Source organism: Dunckerocampus dactyliophorus, chromosome 2, assembly GCF_027744805.1.
Source record: "Dunckerocampus dactyliophorus isolate RoL2022-P2 chromosome 2, RoL_Ddac_1.1, whole genome shotgun sequence".
In the NCBI taxonomy this organism is placed as follows: Eukaryota; Metazoa; Chordata; class Actinopteri; order Syngnathiformes; family Syngnathidae; genus Dunckerocampus; species Dunckerocampus dactyliophorus.
In genome coordinates this window covers 1,093,170-1,106,072 of record NC_072820.1, presented here as the reverse complement: position 1 = coordinate 1,106,072, position 12,903 = coordinate 1,093,170, and the positions used below count along the sequence as shown (strand labels likewise).

The following is a 12,903-nucleotide window of genomic DNA, read 5'->3' as shown; positions in this document are numbered from 1 at the left end:
CGGATGAAGAGAGGGGCGAACCGATCACCACCTGGTGGGGGACGATGACGGTCAGACCTGGCAGACCTAAATGTATTGTGAGGGTCTGCTGGGAACGTCTGGCAACTCCCACTCCCGAGAGAGTTCCAACCATGTTCCGAGGGAGGCAGCGGACATTTAATCCGAGTGGGCCATGTTCCGTGCCTCAATTGTTGAGGCGGCTGATCGGAGCTGTGGCCGTAAGGTGGTTGGTGCCTGTCGTGGCGGTAATCCCAGAACCGGTTGGTGGACACCAGTGGTGAGGGATACCGTCAAGCTGAAGAAGTAGTACTATCAGGCCTTTTAGGCCCATAGGACACCAGAGGCAGCTGATGGGTACCGGCAGGCCAAGCGGTCTGCGGCTCTGGCGGTCACTGAGGCAAAAACTCAGACATGGGAGGAGTTCGCAGATGCCATGGAGAACGACTTTCAGACGGCATCAAAGAGATTCTGGACCCCCGTCTCAGGAAGGGAAAGCAGTGCATGGTCAACACCGTGTAGGGTGGGGATGGTGTGCTGCTGACCTTGACTCGAGATGTTGTGGACCGGTGGAAGGAATACTTTCAAGACCTCCTCAATCCCACCGACACGTCTTCCAATGAGGAAGCAGTGCCTGGGGACTCCGCGGTGGGCTCTCCGATCTCTGGGGCTGAGGTTGGTTGAAAAACTCCTTGGTGGCAGGGCCCTGGGGGTGGATGAGATCTACCCGGACTTCCTTAAGGCCCTGGATGCTGTGGGGGTTTCTTGGTTGACACGACTCTGCAGCGCCGCACAGACATCGGGGGCAGTGCCTCTGGATTGGCAGACCGGGGTGGTAGTCCCCCTTTTTAAAAAGGGGGACCGGAGGGTGTGTTCCAGTTATTGTGGGATCACACTTCTCAGCCTTCCTGGTAAGGTTTATTCACGGGTTCTGGAGAGGAGGATCCATCGAATAGTTGAATCTCGGATCCAGGAGGAGCAGTGTGGTTTTCGTCCTGGCCGTGGAACTGTGTACCAGCTCTACACTCTCAGCAGAGTCCTTGACGGTGTCTGAGAGTTTGGCCTACCAGTCTACATGTGTTTTGTGGACTCCTCGAGGAATTCTGTGGCGAGTACCCCGGGAGTATAGGATACTGGACCACCTAATTCGGCCGGTTCGTTCTCTGTATGACCGGTGTCAGAGTTTGATTCGTATTGCAATAAGTCGGACCTGTTTCCAGTGAGGCTGCCCTTTGCCGATTCTGTTCATCACTTTTATGGACAGAATTTCTAGGCGCAGACAGGGCGTTGAGGGGTTCCGGTTTGATGGTTGCAGGATTGGGTCTCCTCTTTTTGCAGTTGATGTGGTTCTGCTGGCTTCATCGAGCCACGACCTTAAACGCTCAGTAGATCGGTTCGCAGCTGAGTGTGAAGCGGCTAGGATGAGAATCAGCTCCTCCAAATCTGAGTCCATGGTTCTCACTCGGAAAAGGGTGGGGTGCCATCTTTGGGTCGGGGATGAGATCCTGCCCCAAATGGAGGAGTTTAAGTATCTTAGGGTCTTGTTCACGAGTGAGGGAAGGATGGAACACAAGATCCACATGCGGATTGGTGTGGCGTCTGCAGTGTTGCAGACTCTACATCGGTCTGTTGTGGTGAAGAGGGAGCTGAGCCGAAAGGCAAAGCTCTCAATTTACCGGTCGAGCTACGTTTCTACCCCCACCTTTGGTCGTGAACTTTGGGTAGTGACCGTAAGGACAAGATCGCAAGTACAAGCGGCTGAAATTTGTTTTCTCTGTAAGGTGGCTGGGCTCTCCCTTAGAGATAAGGTGAGAAGCACTGTCATCCGGGAGAAGCTCAGAGTAGAACCGCTGTTCCTCCGCATTGAGAGGAGCCAGATGAGGTGGCTTGGGCATCTGGTCAGGATGCCTCCCGGATGCCTCCCAGGGGAGGTGTTCAGGGCACGTCCAACCGGTAGTAGGCCTCGGGGAAGACCCAGGACACGTTGGCGAGTCTATGTCTCTCAACCGACCTGGGAACGCGTCGGGATCCACCTGGAGGAGCTGGACAAAGTGGCCGGGGAGAGGGAAGTCTGGACTTCCCTGCTTAGGCTGCTGCCCCCGCAACCCCACCTCGGATAAGTGGAAGAAGATGGATGGATACACTGGTCACTAGGTGTCAGTAATGTTACATTGATGACAGAATAGCCAGTACTGTCTACAAACAGTACTGAAGTACCGTCTACAAACAGGAAGTAAAAAAGGAACAACAAGGAACTCTCCAAAGGCTAACAGCTGTGAGTCTATATCATGTCTTATGTATGTCTTATATGTCTTATTTTCTCTTATTATGTCTACTATATTGAGTAATAGAAGTATAAAGGTGACTATAGGGGTGTTATTTCATGTCTAGAGGGCTATAACAATGTTACCATATTGGGTAATAGTAGTGTAAAGTTGACATTAGAGGTGTTATTTCATGTCTGGAGGGCTCTAACAAAATGTTACCATATTGGGTAATAGTAGTGTAAAGTTGACATTAGAGGTGTTATTTCATGTCTGGAGGGCTCTAACAATGTTAAAAATCGTATTTAAAATGTAAACAGGTTTTCTATGTCTCATATGTCATATTTCTCTTATTATGCCTACTGTATTGGGTAATAGGAGTGTAAAAGTGACTATAGCGGTGTTATTTCATGTCAAGAGGGTTCTAATGATGTTAAAAATAATATTTAGAAGGTTGTAAAGAGGTTTATATGCTGTAACTAGAGAAATATTTGTGGAAATTCACTTATCACAGATGGGGTCTGAAACAAATTAACTGTGATAAATGAGGGATTACTGTATTCAGAAACACATTTTATTGACTGATTATCACCAATTAGTTATCGTTTAATTCATATATAAAAATTACTTATACATTGTGCAATTCAGATACAATTTTTACCCCTGTATTTTCATATTTATCATTTATGTTTGTGATTTATTATGTATATACTGTATATTTATTATTATTATTCATATTTGATCAATTTTATTAAATTGTAATCTTATTTTTATCTTTTGTTTTCTACTTCCTTTGCCCCCTTTCTTTTCATACAGGAAGTGAACACAATTTAAATGACAAAATGTAAGTAAGCAAAATATTGTAAGTGTCAAAATGTAAACGTTGTGGGGTTGTTAGGAATGGAATATTTTCCCTCTGCTTTGAACAAAACATGTTGAAGTCTTGTTGATAGCAGAGGGAAAATATCGCATTCCTAACCATGAGAATGGATGATTAGTAATAGATATGGAGAAGGGGATAAGGTGAAATAAGCTGCACGTTGACGCGTGGAAATGCAACCCCGTCATGTTCCTTAATGTCATTTGTTAAGCACGTGTAAAATGAAAGCATAGCGGAAGGCAGACTGACCTGACGAGCGCCTTGACGGCGAACCTGACGACGGTGGAAAGCAGGAAGAGCGGCGTGACCAGGATGTTGAACAAGGCCAAAGCGGCGAAGGCCTCAGAAGGACTTGGACTACTTTTGGTGATGATGTGATGCATGACAAAGGTCTGTGAAGAGTCGATGGAGGCGTTAGACTTCATGCAGAACGTCTGCAGCAGCACTGTGGCTGTGAAGAGCGGCTTACCACCAGCACAGCGGCGATGGGAATAGCAGCATTCATGAAAACTACAAGTAGGAGGAAACCCATCATCATTTGTGAGAACATCGTGACAAGTGCAGTCATTTTGTCGTCTTCTCACTGGACATGGACGTGTAGAAGGCAAACGTCTTGAGGCTCGTCAGCTCTTTGCCTCGTGTCTCCTCCACGCTGCCACAGAAGATGTTCTCCCAGGCGTACAGCTTCAGTAGCTTGATGCCCTTCAGGATCTCTGTGGTCTTCTTCAGGCGATCTGTGGAGTGCTCCTGCAAGACAATGCTCAGGGTTTATCGTCGGAGGCCGTACAGGAGCGTTTCAGGATCCGCTATGACACTCACCAGTGTGCTCTTCTGCGTGTCGGCCAGTTTGGTGGCGATGAGGTACTGGACAGGAGCCAGTAGAACTATGACAGATGCTCCAATCAAGGCGCTCCAGCCAAGCAGGTAGTAGAGAAGAATAACTCCCATCACGATCTGTCAAGACAAGGAGATATCATGGAATTTGACATTTTGCGTGCTGTTGATGGTTATGATATCACCTGCACAGGCATGGCCCACAGGTTTGGGCAGAGGAAGAGGAACCACATGAGCTGGTTGGTCTCTATGGCGACTAGGTTGTTGATCTGACCCAGCGTCATTTCACCCATGGACATGTTGGACGTGGACAGGCGCAGGATTTTGTTGTAAATCATCGCCTGGTAGAAGATATAAGACATGACTTGGGACGCCACAGTCGTTAAATGATGCGCACTCACCAGCAGGGCGCCCCGTAGGTTGATGCCCGTCTCTATGGTGACATAGTAGGAGGCCTGCAGGAAGGTTCTTTGCAGGACTAAAGCCAGGAAGAGAAGGACGGCCAGAACCGAGGTGTTCTGCAGCAGCTCCGTGGACAACATGAAGTGAACGCCAAAGTAGGTTTCCTGCAACAACACCATCACTTTGAATGAAAGCTCCCGTCAAATCAATACCTCCCCAAACTGGCACCTGTAGCTCCCGTTGGCACCGCGAGCGAGTGCGGAATTTGCCACGTCACTCCAAAACACGCGCCCCGGCTCTCCTCGCTATCGCCGCCGCCCGACAGCGCCACTTGACGCCCGGACAGCTGGCGTTCAGCTGTGACAACAAGCAGCCGCTCGGAGGGTTTCTGTCAACACGCTGACCTTCACGCTTCACCCTCGTTTTGTACCAATAAACTTATGACGGTCTTCAAATATGAGCAACACACGAGTCCTTTAAGGGACGCTCAAACTATATTTCTCGTCCTAACGCCTCATGGTATCACATCAATGAAGTAGTTTAGAGTGGTAAAGGCATAGATGTGCGTGTTCAGGTTCAGGAACATGGCAGTTTGATCTTCTACTTGGTGGATTTACTAAGCTGCGGCCGTGTTGAGAAAGTTATTCACTGGTTCCAGACCTGACTGTGATAAGTGAATTTCCGCAAAGTAGGATTCCTTATTTGTAAATGTAATATTTTGGTAGTCAGAGCACAGAAAACCTGTTTACGACCTAACAGTTTTTCACCCTATTATGATATGAAATAACACCCCTATAGTCACCTTCACACCCTATTACCTAATATAATAGACACATGAAAGAGAAAATTATAATAACTGTATACGGCCTTCTAAGTACAATTTTTAACATTATTAGATGCATTTTTCAGGGATTACTGTATAAGCGTTCAAGGACCGCCGAAAAAGTGCAAACTCTTAATGCTTGATGGAAAACATTATCAGTGAAACTAAGTAACATATGTATGGTTCTGACCCACCCTTATCTTGTCCTGAGTGGCGCCACCTCCTTCCAGAGTCAAGTTCCTGACGATGCCTGAGATGCAGAGCGGCCCGGCGAAGCCCAGCAGGTCCGCCAGGTAGCGGAAGGTGCTGCTGAGCAAGATGGGCCGGCCAAACGCTCGGTACATGGAGCGCCAGATGGAAGGGGCTCGGTCGGGGTTCTCGGCCGTCTGCGTGGGCATAAATATCTCACAATCACGGACACTAAAGGGAGCACCAATGAGATGCTAGGACTCACCTTCTGGTCCTCATAGGCGTCTTTGAGGCGGAGGTAGTTGGTGAGCGCTCTCATGGCGATGGGCAGCTTGCCAATCTTCTTCAGCTCGATGGGCCTCTTGTGGGCACCGATGATGAGAGGGTTCATCCACCAGTATGTCGCCTGGCAGCAAGGTCACAGGTCACACCTGCTTTCTCACAAGTTTGATCCTCCAGCTCACCTTAGACAGCAGGTTGACAAAGGGCTGCAGGAAACGAACTCCTAGATCTTGCAAGTCTTCTGGAGGTTTCACCTTCTGGGGGTTGGCAAAGAAGACGTACTTCTGCAAGAGGCGCGAGCAAAAGAAAGAGGAGTAAAATGCATTCAACGGGTCTAAGAACTTTCCAGAGCTTTGTGCTCCCACCCTGATCCGAATGACGTTGACCTCCACGGCCATGAGCAGGCCGTACAGGATCACGAGCAGGGCCGTGATGCAGAACCTCAGCTGCTGCAGGCCCACCTTGTACTCCACAAACTTCCACAGCTTGATGGACTTGGTGATGAAAGCCAGCACCCAGTAGATGAAGAGGACTGGAAAGAACAACAAGCCGACCATGAGCAAAAGAAGCTTGTCCACCAATGAGATGAGGCTTGGAGCTCACCAAGGAGAAGTTTGGGGAAGTTGGAGGTCTCTATGTTGTGGTAGTAGACCACCGATGTCGTGGCTGCCACAAAGCCCATGAAGGCGGGCATGAAGAGGTGCAGGTGGTTGGTGTCCATCATCCTGCAGTGAGGCACAAACACAGGCAGAATCTTGTTTACTGCCGGACCACACAGAACCAGAGGGTCCTTCCTGGGGTTGGGGGTCTCACTTGTTGGAGACGATGCCTTCGGCAAACTCGCACACGTGGACAAAGAGCAGCGAGAAGGTGAGGATCCACCTCAGGTTGTGGCCCGGGAAGTGGAGCCATGTGTTGTGATGGATTTGGACCTTGGAGCTTTGACTGCCCCATCCTGAGACACAGACACACACACGCACACACGCTTCACTGTGTTCCTGTGAGACCTCTTTGCTTCAGCATCATTCATTAACTTAATGGACCACAACCACCTCACCGGATGCACTCCATAAAAGCACTACAGGGGGAATATGAACTGATAAGTTCTGGTCCAAGTCCTCTTACCGATGAAGAGGATGGGGAAGGTGATGAAGAGCAGGAAGACGTGAGGCACCAGGTTGAGCGCGTCCACGAAGCAGCCGTTGTTCAGCATGCCGTCGTCCACGCTGTAGCTGCTGGCGTTTTCATCGTTGCCGCAAAACGACAAGGCCATGGCGCCGCCGGACTCCGCCACGTGGGCCTCGGCTCGGTCTGAAAGAAGGGAAACGTTAAACTCGGATCACACCAGAACCAGCAGCAGCAAAGTGAAGCTGTCAGCTAATTTTAGCATACAAGTTCAGGAACGCTTGAACAGTTTTTATAGTCCCTTTAAAAAAAAAAAAAAGTATTATTTCTTTATTATTTGTCTTTAGTCTTTTATGTTACACTGAATAGGTTTTGTACATAGTTTTTGTTGTACTCTGTACAATGACAACGTTTTTTATTCTGATTCAACAAAAAACATCTAGAATGTAAACAAATATGGCGTCTGGTAACTGGCGGCCATATTTGATGAGGTCAAATTAATTACTTTCTACGCCATTTAATTAAACTTCTCGCTGTTATAAAAAGGTACTTAATGTACCTATACAGGTAAAAAAAAAAAGTTATATAAAGACAATGAAAAGGAGACTTTATATGAAAAAAATCGGTAAAGTGTTGTTTTATGGGAAAAGCAACGTGAGTGACTGTTGCGCTGTCGTTGACACTTGACACCCTCCATTCTAAAATATCTACACACACTGCAAATGTATCAAACAAGGCAAACAAAATAAATCTCCAGTAAGACCACAACTGTCACATTTAAGTCTTTGCAAAAGATGGACTCACAAGTAGTCCATAAGAAAAAACACTAAGTCACGAAGTCTTTGCTCGAAAGTACAAATTGGAAATTTAAGTACAGCTTTTCTTACCTCGGTAAGGTGATTGTAAATCCTCACGGGAACACTTTCATTCCTGCCGAAAAAGGTGCGGTAAAACAAACAACACAAAGACGACAAAAAGTTCAATTATGGAGCGAACAGAGAGGAGAGAAAAGTTGATTATTTTTAGACGCGCTCGAAGATCAGCTGCTCCGCATTCTGATCGCATTCAGTCAGAGCAAATACACACCAAGTGCTTCCGGTTAGCGTCGGACTCAAGGATTGTACGAAACAAGAAAGATCGACCTATAAGGTTAAATACGAAGACGTATACCAGCCATGATTCTTGATCATTCTTGGTTTCTTTACTGCACGCTAGTTAACCTTCTATTAACTGGTGGGATGTCGTCAATTTATTCTGACGGCAGTAATTAAAAGCTTCCGGTGAGTGTGGCTTTGACTTTGGCTAACTTGACACATACTCTCCTATCAAATTTCCAAAATTGAAGCACTTTAACTTTTCATAACAGTTCATAATTGTAAACCTTCTAACTTACTAGGAAACCTGCATGTCAGCAACAAATAACTCTTAAAACCACACTCTTAATAAAAAAATAACAATTTGACAGCATCAACAAGCCAGTGTTTGCTGTTATTTCTCAAGCATGAATACTAATAACATTCCGCTATTATTATTATTATTATTATTATTATTATTATTATTATTATTATTATTATAGTATCACATTGTCACGACCAGGTTAGTGAATGTTAAGCAGACTCACTTGTGACATATTTTGCTTTGCTTGGCATAAAAAATGGGAGGGGGGCTTGGTTGAGACCCTGCTTGCAGCGGGTGCGGCGCGCGGGGGTGCATATTAAATATCATCACCAAAAAACATAATCAGAGGATAATTTTGTCAGGACACGATGCATCTTGTAGTTGTATCTGTGACAACATCGTGCATCTTGCGCTTGACGTCTTGGTCCGATAAGCTCGCGGAATGTCCAAACTCCTTTGTGATAGTAATCAATTTAAATATGTTTATGCCCGTAAATGAGTACACGATTACAACACAAAAGCTACCCAAGTATAACACACCACTTTGTGTAACCTTTCCATTCGGCAAGCACAAACACCAAGCTAGGAGGTGCGCTTTGATGGAACATGTTTACATTTTCAATTGCCCCGCTTTGCTACACACACCACATCCGTCCGCCAAAACAAGAGAGAAGCCTCAAACATATTCATATTTTGGACATAAGCGTTCTTTAAAAAGGGCTTATTTTGATGCCGAGTACAACGACGTCTTCTGGTGGCTTACATATGTTGTTTGTGTGTCGATTGAAGCATCTATTTTAAAGTAAATACGACGCAACTTTGTATGGTTGCTTTAGTCTATGGAGTCTGGTATTGACAATTTGCGGTTTGTGTGCGTTCACGTCACATGGATTGAGGTTCGAATGCATTTGGACATAGACACTTGGACAACCTGGGACGACCCCCCCCCCCAACACTTACCCGATCTCTGACACAAGTGGTGGGTGCTCGCAAGTGCAGCAGTGGTGGGCTTCGACGTCTTAAAGGTGTTGCGTGTCCTCTCATTGTGGGGACCAGCACCGGAAATAGCCAAATAGCCATAGATTGCGTTCACGTACCCATTACACATGACACTGATTTTGGTTCGGGTTCGGAACGCTCTAATCTCACATAGCGCGGCAGGAAATGTAGGACACCTTGCAACACCAAAGATCGTGTATTGGAGGAAATGAATATTACTATTAATATAGAAATAAATTCATAAAAGGAGATGGATATATTTATATTGTATGAATATTGATATATCATTACGTGTTAAGAAGACTTGAGCATCAAGTATCACGTTTATTTTATTGTATTGTATTTATTTTTTAAAATATGCATTTTATTCATGAAACGTGTTGTACCGGTATCAACCGGAGGAGGGCGCCCTTTACCGGATTAAAAATATTGGCCTACAAAACAGTGTGTGGTTATGTATGTTGAAAACACACGCACACGCACACACACACACACACACACACACACACACACACTCTCCCCTGGCTGTCACAAATACTCTTCCTCCTCCACGTACAGTATAAATGATGACTTTCGTGTGACCAGATGAGGATTCCATTTTGTCAAAATGAATAGTCTAATATAGTCTCCATATTGCACAAAGGCTGTGGAAACACATGGCGTCGTGTGTGAGCAGAGTGAGAAAATATCATCCTCAGGGAAGGGTTGTTTGACCTTCACACAGGAAGTGGGGGTCCATTATCAGCAACGCAACACACGAGTGTTTTGTGTTGCCGTGACCGTAAACATGAAATACTTTGAGACACCAAGCGATTTGCGAGTAGGAGTGTGTTTTATTGCATTTGTGTGCTTTTTTTTACAACCTTGTAAAAACAAAGCAGCTGTCAGATGGAATTAATTAAAAAAACATTTAAACGCATCGGTACTGAATTCTATGCACAAAACAAGTTTGCTTGGGGTCTGGCACACGAAGTGTGTCACTCCATCCATAAGAGGGCAGCGTGACACCACAAATAATTTTTCCTTCCGTAATTTAGCTCACACATCTCAAACCCAGTACATTTATTTAAATAATAAGATATACTCACTGATAATTTTCATCGCGGATGTATTAGAAGTAAGCAGTGACAGTCACGGTTTAGTATTTTCCTCCAGTTCCGTTTTATATGTGAAATTTTCCCTTACACGACGATGTCGAGTTATACTTCCGGGGTTTTCTGAATTTCATACTTTATTGTGGAGGTTTGCCTTTACGGACGATACTTTTTGGCCTTACACCGACAAAGCCAACTTTACTTCCGGTTTGTCCGATTATTGTAGGTCATTGAGTTGCTAACTTCCAGTTTGCTCGTTAGCAGATAGCTGCGCCCCTACAGGTGATTAGTGACTCAGAATGTTTACATTTTGACAGCGTTTCATCTGTTAAATTTGTCAGGTAGTCGTTAACGATTTTAAACCGGACTTGATTGTTGTCGTTTCGATTCATTGGACCTAGCAAACAGGTAAAATTAGCATGAACAATTAAGTATGTCTGCTGTTTGTTTCCTTACGTATGTTATCTCACATTTCTCAAGCTCAGTACATTTATTTTAAATAATAAGCTATTGACACTGATTATTGTCATCACTGGCGTGTTTTAAGTAGCCAGTTGGAGCACGGTTTTTCTACATTTCCCATTTTATTGTGGCCGACTTTCGTTTTTTTCACTAGCAATGAAAATTACCACGCTAATACTGATAATAGTCCACATTTTCATGTGCTTAAAGTTTTTTTTAATATTTGTATTTAATTATTATATATATAAAAAAATTCTAAATAAAACTAATAATGAACTTAATAATTAAAAGAATAAAAATAATTACAATAAAAAATGACGTTTTTCTTGTTGAATGATTTAATGCAGTCATACAGATTATAAAGATAATTATAAAGAAAAAGAAGGCCAAGCTAATTGTTTACATCGTGGTCTTAATGTTGTAATTGCTTTCAGTAAGAAAACAATGGACAGAGTTGGCGAGGTGTTCAGTGACCCTTGCACTGCGTGGGGTGAAAAAGGCGCCTCATTAGACGAGACGAGACGAGACGAGGGGGCGGCACAGGGTCCAGCTGATGGATGGATGGACGCTGGACATAACAGGCTCCTCCCTCCCTGTGCTCCTCTTCCCCTCTTGGCCTCAGCTGGTGGGCTTGTATGCTTCCAACACGACTAATAAGGTGACAATCACAGCCTCACATGTATTTGCCTTGAATTCTCAGTGAATCATGCGGAATATTCTTGCGCAGCAGCATAGCACGGTGTTGCTGTTCTTCTGGTTAGAGAAGCTGTGGGTGGTGTTGTTGTTGGGCGGGTTCATTGCACTTTTGATCCTGAACGTTCTTCTGCTTCTTGATGTCGGCTTGCAGCAGCTCGCTGCTGATGTTTGTGATGATCAAGTCGCTCGCTCGCAGCACAAAAGATTCCCGCTTTGCTCGCTGCTTTTTGCAACTCATCCCATCAAAGACCTTCCAGTCCCGTGTGGCACAGAAAAGACCAACACGCCGTTCTGGTTCTGGTCCACAACTTTGAATTAAAGATGAGACAAGCTTCCTCTATTGTTTATGCCAACCTTTTTTTTTTTGGATGGGGAAGCTACTTATTATTTTTCCTGTTCTTGTTATAATATTTATTATTATTTATTTGTTATATTATTTATTTATTCTATTTATTTATTTAATAAAATTATATGAAACAAATGTATTTAGCTGAATTAATAAAAAAATATAGTAATTATAATTAATTAATTAAGTAAATCTAGTTATTAAAGTTATTATTTTGTATTATTTACTAGGCAAGAAGCCTTGGCAGAGTTACTACTTGAGGTGCTGCAGGGCGGTCGTTGGCCTTCAGGTGGCAGCAGCGTGCCACGACGGCGTCAAAGATGGCTGACATAGAGAGGAGAGGTACATTTAGAGCTCATTATTTCACCGATGCTTTCAGTCCTCCCTCGTGTCGTGTTTTAAAGAGGAAGAGAAAAGATTCCTCAAACTTGAAGTGATGCTGTCAAAAGCTTGACGTTTATTGTCTCAGCTCCTGTCTTCATTGACAGCCCGAATGAATGATCTTCTTGTTGTCAAAAGTTAATTTTTATGATCTAAAATGATATTGTCAGAGGGGGAAAAGAAAAAAGTTTTTTGGATGAAAAATCCACCAATGTGCAGCAGCATTTGTCTTGTAACTCACTGTCGCCGCTTGTGGACATACGTGGTATTGCAAGACATGGCATCTTTTGACGGTAGGTCAGAGAGAAACACCTATGAACTTAATTACCCAATGAATAATTAATGTTTGATTGCACAGCTCCCCCGCAGGCTGGCAACAGAAGATAATGTATCACAAAGTTCTAATGCATCACTAATTGCTTTGGCAAGCGCTTTATGATTGAGAATCATTTGCTTATTAAATGCACAAATCTTATTAGGCGGCAATTTTTTTTTGCATCGATTTTTGGCGGTGGAGCGCTGCCACGTTTGGGATTAAAAATAGCTGTTTGCACTTCATAATTTAGTTCAATAAAACAGGTGAGTATTTTAATGTGGCGACGACGACCTCCGAGCGCCGATGTTTATTTAGAGGAGCGGAATTTAAATGATGCGCACCGTGAGGAGTGTTTGCCGTGGGCAGAGGCCAAGTGGAGCCGACAGAATACACCACCAAAATATTCTTATTATGC

At 44.5% G+C, this 12,903-nt stretch overlaps 1 protein-coding gene and 1 long non-coding RNA gene across 8 annotated transcripts in view; one reads left to right on the top strand and one right to left on the bottom strand.

Annotated features, from left to right (window-relative positions):
- abcc9 (ATP-binding cassette, sub-family C (CFTR/MRP), member 9) overlaps window positions 1–9,359 on the bottom strand; it is a 29,328-nt gene extending 19,969 nt beyond the window's left edge. For 6 of the 7 annotated variants that reach the window (XR_008569510.1, XR_008569509.1, XM_054767370.1 and 3 more), the window contains exons 1-15: window positions 9,155–9,359; window positions 7,684–7,726; window positions 6,797–6,982; window positions 6,485–6,626; window positions 6,275–6,396; window positions 6,037–6,203; window positions 5,854–5,955; window positions 5,655–5,795; window positions 5,395–5,586; window positions 4,377–4,541; window positions 4,161–4,316; window positions 3,961–4,095; window positions 3,726–3,888; window positions 3,611–3,651; window positions 3,391–3,533 (exon numbers count right to left, since the gene is read on the bottom strand). Coding sequence is in view for 5 of the 7 variants with exons in the window: in XM_054767370.1 (XP_054623345.1) it covers window positions 3,391–3,533; window positions 3,611–3,651; window positions 3,726–3,888; window positions 3,961–4,095; window positions 4,161–4,316; window positions 4,377–4,541; window positions 5,395–5,586; window positions 5,655–5,795; window positions 5,854–5,955; window positions 6,037–6,203; window positions 6,275–6,396; window positions 6,485–6,626; window positions 6,797–6,944 (1,817 nt within the window). In the remaining 2 variants the exon portion in view is untranslated. Of the gene's footprint in view, window positions 1–3,390; window positions 3,534–3,610; window positions 3,652–3,725; window positions 3,889–3,960; window positions 4,096–4,160; window positions 4,317–4,376; window positions 4,542–5,394; window positions 5,587–5,654; window positions 5,796–5,853; window positions 5,956–6,036; window positions 6,204–6,274; window positions 6,397–6,484; window positions 6,627–6,796; window positions 6,983–7,683; window positions 7,727–7,882; window positions 8,169–9,154 lie in introns of those variants that run through there. The other variant, XM_054767371.1, reaches the window with a different exon arrangement.
- A 1,150-nt stretch (window positions 9,360–10,509) lies between these two features.
- Window positions 10,510–12,277, top strand: LOC129177876 (uncharacterized). Its single transcript, XR_008569691.1, has 3 exons — window positions 10,510–10,695; window positions 11,184–11,407; window positions 12,022–12,277. It is a non-coding gene; the product is annotated as an uncharacterized LOC129177876 (long non-coding RNA).
- The last annotated feature ends 626 nt before the right edge of the window (window positions 12,278–12,903 follow it).